The sequence below is a fragment of the Petaurus breviceps genome, unplaced genomic scaffold, assembly GCF_028583685.1.
Source record: "Petaurus breviceps papuanus isolate PSGF00001 unplaced genomic scaffold, PetGlider_PUasm1.0 186, whole genome shotgun sequence".
In the NCBI taxonomy this organism is placed as follows: Eukaryota; Metazoa; Chordata; class Mammalia; order Diprotodontia; family Petauridae; genus Petaurus; species Petaurus breviceps.
This window is the reverse complement of record NW_027185798.1, coordinates 23915884-23926675: the sequence shown is the minus strand read 5'-3', so window position 1 is coordinate 23926675 and position 10792 is coordinate 23915884. Positions and strand designations below refer to the sequence as shown.

The 10792-nt window shown below is 44.6% G+C and overlaps 1 protein-coding gene across 11 annotated transcripts in view; it reads right to left on the bottom strand.

Annotated features, from left to right (window-relative positions):
* Positions 1–404: 404 nt before the first annotated feature.
* Positions 405–10792, bottom strand: part of NF1 (neurofibromin 1) — a 252402-nt gene continuing 242014 nt past the window's right edge. For all 11 annotated transcript variants that reach the window (XM_069089859.1, XM_069089863.1, XM_069089862.1 and 8 more), the window contains one exon: positions 405–4113. In XM_069089859.1, coding sequence (XP_068945960.1) covers positions 3971–4113 — 143 coding nt within the window. In that variant the 3' untranslated portion in view covers positions 405–3970. The remainder of the gene's footprint in view (positions 4114–10792) is intronic.

The window sequence follows — 10792 nt, the reverse complement described above, 5'->3', positions numbered from 1 at the left end:
GATGGTTGCATTTCAGGAAACAAAACATTGTCTCTAGTTGTTTCAGTTGCATCCAACAGTTTGTGACCCCATTTGGGGTTTTCTTGGCAAAGATACTGGAGTGATTTACCATTCCCTTCTCCAGTTCATTTGACAGATGAGGAAATTGAGGCAAACAGAGCGAAGTGACCGGCTCAGGGTCATCCCACTAGTAAATGTCTGAGGCCAGATTTGGAACTCAGAAACATGAGACTTCCTAACCTCAGGCCCAACGCTCTAGCCATGACCCCACCTACCTGTCCCCAAAATGCATTTCCTTAAAAGACATTTCTTTATTGTTCCTTAAGACAGACCAACACAAAGTTGTCATCAGGCATCTTATGGACAGGCACTTCAAGAAATAAACTAACTTCCCACAGGTCCAAGCAGGTTGAATTTACATTTTACTTCAAAAAAGAGGGGAATTACATACATGAGGAGAAACATGACGGTAGAGAACAATCATGATCTGAAAGTGTGATTTCTACAATTTGACCTAGAATTATCGATTTGGTTTCAGCAGCCGTCTTCCTGCTGATGTAGACTCGTCTGCAGTTATTAACAGGATTGTAGATGAGGAGACATTGTCAGAATTTAGGCCCCAATGGAGAGAAGAGGAAGTTATTATACAACAAGGTGATCTTATAGTACACAGCATTTTCTTTTAAATGAAATTGCAAGGAGTTAACAATACTAACACGAAGGCTCAAATCTGTGTTATCCATGTACAGCAACTAACTGCTTTACAAAAAAAGCAAAATAAAACAATATATTGTCACATGTATTTACACTGTAGTAAATATACTTTTCTGTCAAATTTTACACAAAAACTATTTACAGGTGAATATACTGCATTAAAAAAAAGGTTGTGGCTGACACTAAGAGTGACTTTTTGGTGGTAAGTCTGTTGCATAACATTGAATAGGACATGCTTCATTACATCGGTGGAAGAGTTAAAAAAAAAAACCCATAAAAACAAAACCAAACCTCTCGGATAAAAATAGAAAAGCCCTAAAACCTACAGATCAGTTAGGAATTGAGCCCTGGTGGGAATTCACAAAAGCTCAGTCCCTAAACCAAGTGAAATATTTCTCATTTATGGAAAATAGGAGCATGCACATGAGAACTGAGCCATTGGTTTAAGAGACAGATTATGCATGACGGAAATGACTGATTTACTGTCTTTTTTCCCCTCTTAAAAAAAAGGGCAAGAAAAACCCCCACAAATGATAGATGACAGGTAGCATGCTCTAACATTGGGATATTCAGATCCTAGTGTCTGGTACAAAAACATAGCCTAGATTGTGGAGGGAAGGTGATTGATGCAAGACAAAATTACGGACCATTCATGTTCGCTCTGTTTGAAAACTCAAATTTTCTTAAAAAAAAAAAAAAGCGAAGGTTTGCCAGGAATGGCCATTTCCAGCCTCCATGGTTTAAATCTCCCAGGATATACTAGTATGTCAGGAAGGTGGATTTTCTATGTTTCAGAAGAGGGGCAAACAATTTTGATTTGTGCCACGTTGATCATTGCATGAGGTAACCAATCCAAATGAATCCTACTGGGAGGCAAGGGGCGTGGTTTCTTCAGGCCTTGGAAAATCTGCTCATGGAAAAGTTGAATGGATTGAAAGTCATCATTTTCAGTAGTAAAAATGACCTTAAGAAATGGTTTGGTTTTTCTATTTCAAAAGAAGTGGTTAACAAATCCCCTAATTCCCCATCACTGTATTCATCAAACAAACAAACAAAAAGGATTAAAGAAAAAAAGATGGAATCGAAATGACCGAAGGCTCATCATAACTGATATTCCAGAAGCTGAGAAGTGAGACAAGTACTGGACCAGCGTCACTGGATCTGAGGATGGGCTTTGAGAGAACCAAGACTACAAACTGATGGCAATGTTGTCCTTGGCACAGCTTCCTGCTCGACTCCTAAGGTTGGTTCTGTCCTCGTGGCATCCTCACGGGCTCAGGAGCACTGGGACCATTACAATTCTACTGCAGCATTTAGAGAATTGAGATTTTTTTTTTTTAAGTTTGGTTAATTGCACAAGTCTTCAACTTTTCCCAAGAAACCTATGTCAAGAAAATTATTAATACTAAGGTTTTTTTTGTTGTTTTTTTTGTTTTTTAGATTTTGGCAAACCATTTGCATATTAAGTTTGTGTTTATCTTTTTTTTCCCCAGGACTGTAAACAAATTTAAAAAATTAAGTTATTTCTGAATATAACAAAAGGCAATTTATTTACATTAACATATTACATTGTTACTGTGTGAATAAATGTGGATTATGTGTATTATTAAAATCTGAACACTTAATTGTACCATTCTTTATTAATTTAGCTGTGGAATTTAGTTTACTGAAATCCACTAATGAAACAGTAATATAGGAAACTCCCTTCCCCTGACACTTGTTTTCTTCAAAGTCACTGATAATGTATTTACCTCTAATTGAATGGAAAGCAGGGGCCAGGAGCTGAATGTCTCTCTTGTAGTACAGTTTACCCTCCATATGCACATCCAGACCCTGCCCACTGAGCTCCAAGGCCTCTCCACCTGTCTGGTAGTCATTCCCTGGATCATATCACAGATGAAACACTGGCGCTCCAACCAAACCCGTCAGCATCTCGAGGTTTCCCCATTGGTTACTTTGCTGCAGGGTTGCTAGTCTTTTCACAGTGATTAAAGACAATTTTATCTCATTAAACCTAAGGGTTTGACCAGTATGATTCTTTTTTTTTTTTTAAAGGCCCAACAAATTCGGCAACACTTCTTACTGTGAAAATATCTGACAATATGCAGCTACTAGGAATTTGTATTCGACAAAATAAAAAGGAGAGTGCTAGATATTTCAAAATTAAGTACCGTTTCATTTGACTCAAGGGAACTAAATCTGTCTAGGCTCCAAGAATGCTTGGTCAAACCAGAGACCTAGAAGAATATGACCTCTCTGGCCACGCTGGCTTCCTCCATCCCCAGTGACCCTGCCTGAAGTTATTTTGAAAGCAAAGGGAAGAAAGGAAAAGCGTAATCCCCACCAGTTGATGAATTGTCAGTGCTCACAAGCTGGGCTTTTAGTATATCCATGGTTTAGAAAAGAGATACGTGGGGGAACAGGTGACTGGTCTGGACAGCCGGGCAGGCCCTCAATTGGCAAAGCTCCGGCTTTGGTAATGGCACGAGAGCCGCCCTCACGCTTCACCCCTGGATTATTGCTGAAGCTCCACATGGCCATTTCTGACCAATGTTCTGTGAAATGCGACATCTCCAAAGAGTACCTTTTAGGATTCTAGCTTCCAGTGGGGAGTCCCCAAAGCTCTCAGCCCGGGATTCCTCCAGCTCACATTGTCACAAAAAGCCCACAGCTGAAAGGGAGACTGAAGGGGCTACAGATGTCATTTCTCCCAGAGTGTGCCCAACCCTTTACTCTGTGCCACAAACGAGAAAGGGAAGCAAGGCAAGGCCGCGGACAGAGATGCTCATCTCCCTGTGGGGAGGCTCCTTCTCCCTACTTCCCAGACCGCCTTCTGAAGTCACTCTGAAACACTGACTCAGACCTGCCAGGCCAGCCCCAAGTGGGAAAAGAAACAAAAGAAAAAAAAAGGCAGCATCGAGCTCGGCGACTGTTTCAAAAATTGATCGTCTGGCCATGTGGATGATGAGAGAGGTGCAGCGTCATAGCAGGAGGCCTAGGAGCCCATGGCTCAGGGCCAGTCCATGTGTGGCGGAAGTCAAGGGTCAGTCTGGGGGAGGGGGAATGGCAGGAATGGCTGATGGTCAGTCTGGGGGGCAGTGGCAGTTGATGGTCAGTATGGGAGGATGGCAGCTGATGGCAAATCAGTCTGGGGGGGGGGCAGGGAGGGCCGGTGGCAGCTGATAGCGAGTCAGTGTGGGGGACCGTGGCAGCGGTGGTGGTTGCTTTTGTTTTTTAAAGAGGAAGGGAGGCGGCCTCACACAATCTTCTTAATGCTATGCCGTTTGAAGCTGCCCGCGCTCCTCTGCTTCTGGACTTGGCTGGCGGAGCCGTGGCGGGTCCTCCCACTGCTGGAGTGCCCTGTGGTGGGGGAGAGTTCCACATTCTCCTTGTCGATGCCTGGATGAAAACAAAGAAAAACCGTGTTTCAGTCCAAGTGCTATCGGGCACAGATGGCGCTGCCCAGAAGAGCTTTCGTGGTCTTTGTAGCGTCTTCAGGACTGTGTGGCGAGTCCCAAGGGCTGACCGCTGAAAGCCTCCTCTTTCAGGATGTGATCACACAAAACTAGGCCAAGGAAAAGGAAGCAGACGTACTGCAGGAGGAATCTGGAAGCAGGCAGGCCATGAGGGGGAGCACGAAGATCTCCCTAGGCCTCCAGCAGAGGCACAGCCATCCACAGACCCCATGCTCTGATCTCCCTGGTCTGCTTTTTAGAGAGAATGCCACCCCCACCCCTGCCCCATAACACACCACAAATCTACTGTTCTACAAATCAGTGTGTTTGAATTTGACATCCTGTGTTAAATTCCTCTAAAATGCCATTTTTTGGAGGGTCATTCTCCCTTGTTCCAGGCTTCAGTCTTCCCATCTAAAATGAGAAGCCTCTTATTCCATCTGGGGACCAAGGTCTGCAAGGGGATTTGTAACCCAGACTGGTCAGATAATCCAAGGAGTAAGGGCACCAAGCCAAAGGCCTCCTCAATCCTCATCTCAATGCTAAAGAATTAAGTCAAACCCACCCACTACTGGACTAAGGACAAAAAACTGACTTATAAAAATCTATTAGACTATTAGCTTTGAGCTTTCCTCAAACTCAGGAACAAATATATAAACAAGCTAATATTACAACACAGGCACAGATCAGTCTTTGTAACCATGTGAAAAGGGGCTGATTTGTGCATGGTGGGGTGGGGGGTGGAGAGTAAGAGGGAGGTAAGGAGGAGAAAGCAAAGAGGAGGAGAAATGGAGCTGGGAAAGGGGGAGAGCAGAGACAGTGGGCACAGGGACTAGAGAGGAGAAGGGGAAGGGGAGATGGACTTCATTAAGCTTTAGCTCAGAGAAGAGAAAACATTTAGACTCAAAAGTTCGACGACATGCATCTTAAAACTTGATAATGCTGACTGATCTTATCTTCATATGCAATGATTAGAACATTATGCTTTATCCATCCCTAAGACAGGAAAATTAAAAGTAACAACTGAAATTCTGTGCTACAAAGGCCACCCTCGTGCTGTCCTGCTTCTGCTGTTCTCCGGAGGGAAGCATATATTCCATGATCAGACTTTCGTTTGGGGCCTAAGAAGGTGACTCTTCTGTTTCTTCTCTCTTAAAGTAGCCCTTGGCCTTTCCTGTCTGTTATGTTCCTTACTTCCCCTTCACTGCAGGGAGGGGGGTTACTAAGTTCAGGTTCCAGGGTTTCACACTTGTCTGGAACCAAGTCTTTATCGATAAACTGCTGGATAAGACCAGGAGGGCAAAAATGAGGAGGAATAAAGCTCTCCTCTGGCTTTCATATGATTTAAAGGTGACTTGGGATTTCCTGTGGAATTCATGATTCCCAGACTCTCCCTTGCCACTGTCATGTGGAGCTTGTGTGTGGAAGCAAACAAGCAGCTACAAAAGTGAGCCTTGGGTCCGAGAAGAAAGAACAACTCCCATGGGATCCTGGAGAAGAGGAAACGAAAGTTTGGCTCCCCCTCAGGTCCTGAGACTGGAAGCACGGCACAGGGCAGTCTCCCAGAGATGGAGGCCTGTTCGCTGCAGATGCCCCTCCACTCCCAACTCAAGGAAGAGGGAGAAAGCTGTAGCCCTTTTTTCTCTTTAGAGCAGCACTACTTTCCAGGCCCACAGCTCACAGTTATAGCTGATTACCCCTGCCCCTCACTGCTCTCCCCCCCCCCATCAGCCAGCTGCACAAGGTGGGGGCACTGAGCAGCCCCAGGTCTCCCTTTGTGCTTGTGAAGCTGGAATTCTTCAGGATCTCTTTACCCTGTCAAGTCTCCTCAAAGAGCTTTGTTTATTTGAGTTATATTTACCTACATTTACTATATGCATAAAAAATGCTATTATTTACTATTAAAAATGAATAAAATTTTAAAATAGTTGATTTGAAACAGTAATAAAGCAATTATATGTTAATGTAAATAAAATATTGTTATGAAACATAACTACATTTTCAAAAAATTGTGAGTAAAGTGGTATCATTTTAAATTTTTGCACATTTCTTTAATGTCTGGTTTAATAAAAGAAAACTGTATTCTCATATCTGCTTCTGTATTCAATTTGTGGCAATAAGTTTTTCTGGTTGAAGTACATAAATAAAATTCAACCTCATATATGCACAGTTAGAAAAGTGAAGTTGTTTTTTTTTTGCTTTTTGGGGGGCAATTGGGGTTAAGTGACTTGCCCAAAGTCACAGGGCTAGTAAGTGTGTCAAGTGTCTGAGGCTGGATTTGAATTCAGGTCCTCCTGACTCCAGGGCTGGTGCTCTATTCACTGTGCCACCTAGCCTGCCCTGAAGAGTATTTTAATAGATAAATAACGTCTTAGTAAGTATTAGGGACCACTGGATAAGGTGGGAGCCTTCTTTGATTAACGCAGTATGCATCTCTCTACCTTCACCCAGAAGGAAGAGTTTTAGGGTAATGACTATTCAGGACAACATTTTAATTTGCTGCTGCCCGATTTAAAGAAATAAAAACTATACAACTGATCTTTGTTTTGCTTTCAGTAGAGTTTGTTCTTATCTCCTGAGCCCTATAAATTATAAGTAGAAAAGGGCTTGGGTCAGAGAGATCCCACTGGGCCTCTCTCAGTAAAGCTACCTGGATTTAGGTAATTAGTTTCTAGGAGACATGGCGAATGAGCAGGAACCCTGAGTTTTTCTTCCAAAGTGGCTTCGCTGCTTCTACTGCATGTCTCTCATTCAGTCTCTCCTCTCCATTCCCACAGTCTGCGCCTCCTAGGTCAGGGCCTCGTTGCCTCTCACCTGGGCCACCATCAGAGTCTTCTGACTGATCTCCCAGCTCTCAGTCCACATGCCAATCCAGCTGCCAAAATACCTTGTCCAAAGTATAGATAGATCTGACCCGGTCATTCCTCTGCCGAAAACTCTCCTGGAGGCTTTAGCAGAATCCACACTTGGGATCCCAAACACCTTTCTGGATGTCCTCAGTGCTCTTGTCTATCCCCTGCCTCCGTGCATTCAGATGTCACATTTGTGGATGGATGCACATGCTCCTTTCTCCATCTCCAAGAGCACTGTGGGAAACCTTCCTTGATTCTCTCCACCTACCTCCCCAGTCGGGGTCCTCTCCCTCCACCATTTTCCTTAGCCTATACCTCTTGATTTACCTGTCATATCGTGTAGGAGAGCTTTGGCGCCCTTAGGCAGAGACTGTTTTTCATGGCATCCCTAGTGTTCAGAACAAACGGTAGGTATTTAATGACACCCAAATCTGCTGCTCCAATCACCCTCAGGGGAATAATAAGGTATAATGGCAATTATTGTCTCTTAAAACCTAATTTGGTGCCAAAGAATTGTTACAATGGAAAAGTATCAAAGAATGAACCAAGGAACAAGAGAAATTATCATAAGAAATCCTGAATAGGCTTTAAAATAGAGGCCCGATTACAATTATCATTACAATTGCACCAAAATGTATTGGGAGGGGGACTCCAAAGATAGCATGAAAGAACATTGAATTCTAGCTGATTCTTGCATCTAAGCCTCTAACATTTTCTGGAACCAGTGCTGCATTCTATTTCTCTGAAATTTATGTATCAATGTATCTCTATAAGGTGGAAAAGGCCCCATGAGTGCCTATCTGTGAAGATATAGAATGTCATGGGAAGGAAATCATCGAACACCAGGGAATGTGGGCTGCAAAGGGCAGAGAGGAACATTGATCCCCAAAACCCCTGGCTCGGGAGAGGCATGGCTTTGGAATCACTCTCTCCAATGTTCTCTAAAGTATTTTAGCCTGTCCTTGGGAGGGAGGAACTACTGACAGAGAACTCCATGGACAGAGTCCTTTAAGCAAAATGACCAGGCCTTGGCAGGATTCTCTGAATAATGGGGATGAAGTGGCACTCTGGTCTACTCTACAGGGCAGTCCTGTTATACGGGTCCCACCCTGAATTATTTCCAAAAACCCAGGTTTATGGTCAGAGGGTTTGCTCCCTGTAAGTATGGGGAGTGCTCCCTGTAAGTATGGGGAGGGAACCACTTGGTTTTATTGGCCCATCTACTCTTCTGTTTAAGTGAAGGGTGGGATAGATCTTAGCTAGAGAGAGGTCAGTCACCTGCACACAACTCCACACCTATCCATCCGTGTGGAATCATTTTTAAAAAGAAGTCTGTAGAGGCGGCCAGGTAGCACAGCGAGTAAGAGCACCGGCTCCAGTGTTGAGAAGACCTGGAGATCGAATCCCGGGCTCAGACACTTAACACCCACCCAGAAACACCTGGCCATGTAACCTTGAGCAAGTTACTTAACCCCAATTGCTTTAAAAAATAAAAATAAAAAGAAGTCTGTAAGCAAAACCAAATAATTTAAAAGACTGCTTCTCTAACTTATAAACACTGTTCAGCCTTAGGCATGAATGCTGCCAGTATGTGATGGCCCACAGAGTCCGGGGTGGGGCTGCAGCATCCCCCTGGGGACCTCCTGTGTGCCTAAGGGTGCGCCTGTCACTTTCACCCCTCTGAAATGACACCACCAGGTACTCAGGTCAGCAAACATCTGTTTAAGCTGTTCTGGGGAGGAGATAGAGCCTATCCCTCCACATCGGTCACTCACTGTGAAAGGCTTTCAATAAAAACTGTTTTTTCTAACCTGCCTGAGACCCTAGCGAACTGGAAAAAGGGGATTTCTGGAAGGAGCAGTCACCTTGCAGCCCATATGACTTTGGGGATTAAGACATGAGTGGGCAGAGGGGAGCTGCAGGGGGACATGCAGAAAGGGAGGGGAAGGCAGCCTGAGGCAATGACAAAGGCACCAGGACTGGAGCTGGGACTCTGGAGTTTCCAAACTCAGCTGTCACATGCTGTCTGTGGGCCTCAGTCACTTCATCTGGACCCACTGATCTGGGCAGCAGACTGGCTCTGTAGAAAGCCACTTGTCACCTGTGTGATCATCGATGATTTCCAGGCTTCCCCAGCTACAAAGTAAAGGGATTGGTCTGGCTGACCTCTAAGGCCCCTTCTAGCTCTCAATCCATAATCCAAATCCTTTAATATAATAAACAACTACTCTAATCATAGAACCTTTCAAGAAAGGCAAAAAAATGGGGTGGGGTGACTAGGTGAATAGAGTGTTGGCTCTGGAGTCAGGAGGACCCGAGTTCAAAAACTGGCCTAAGACACGTAACACTTATTAGCCATGTGACCTTGGGCAAGTCACTTAACACCAATTGCCCTGCCTTCCCCTTCCAAAAAGGGGAAAAAAAGGAGGAAAAAAAAGGAAATTATATAATTTCTTATAATTTCCTATAATTTCTCATCTCTTTGAGACCCTGAGAGAAATAAGAAATGGTGCTCATTCATAAGAAAAGATACTCATTAAACTTAGTAGGTGGTGGTGGAAGAAAAATAACCAGTTGATTCATCTTTTCTTTATTAGGAAACTCTGATCTGGCTTAGAATGTCTCTGCTGTCGGCCTTCTGCCTCCCATCACAGCCTCACACCAGTCTGGGTGCAGCGTACATGCCTGGGTGTGGCCGCTTGGAGCCTTCTCAGCCTCCAGATGAAGCTGCTGAGCCCTCCCTATGCCCAGGAAGAGCCCCGCTCTGCACACTTGCACCTGCCGACTTGCCTAATTGTGGGTGGCCTTGCGCCCGCCAGAGCAGCAGCTGATGCCCCATGCTGCGTGCCCAGGACCAATGCAGTTCAAGCAGTAACTCGTGCAAATCTGAGGAATGGAAAGAATACCTTGAGGAGGGTGCAGCCACATGAAAACGGCAGACTTAGAGCACGGCAGAGAAGCTTCCCGGCACAGAATGAGAGGAAACACACAAGTGAGTCATGGGCAGGGGCGAGAGAAAATGAAATGCGGAGAAACATGATCCAGTCTCATGCTCTGGCTCCCACATGAATCATCCAACATGGAGTTATCTTCAAAAACACCACAGGGGCGGCTGGATGGCGCAGTGAATAGAGCACCGGCCCTGGAGTCAGGAGGACCTGAGTTCAAATCCAGCCTCAGACACTTAACACTAGCCAGCAAGTCACTTAACCCCAATTGCTCTGCCCTCCTCCCTCCAAAAAAAAAAAAAAGTAAAAAAACTCAATCTACCCAAACAAACAAAAAACACCACAGTCAGTAAACATATGGCACAATGTGTAAGTTCTCTATAATGAGGGGCCTCGGCATTTTAATCCAATAAGCAAAATTAAAACTAAACGAAAAGTTAAAATCACCGATCAGTCCATGGAAAATTGCTCAGCCTTCAAGAATCTAATTCCTTTAGAATAGATATAATAGGGGCGGCCAGGTAGCACAGCAAGTAAGAGCACCAGCTCCAGTGTTGAGAAGACCTGGAGATCGAATCCTGGGCTCAGACACTTAGCACCCACCCAGAAACACCTGGCCATGTAACCTTGAGCAAGTTACTTAACCCCAATTGCTTAGGGGCGGCCAGGTGGCTCAGCGAGTAAGAGCACTGGCTCCAGTGTTGGGACGACCTGGAGATCGAATCCCGGGCTTGGACACTCAGCACCACACCCAGAAATAACTGGCCGTGTAACCTTGAGCAAGTTACTTAACCCTGATTGCTAAAAAAAAAAAAAAAAGAAT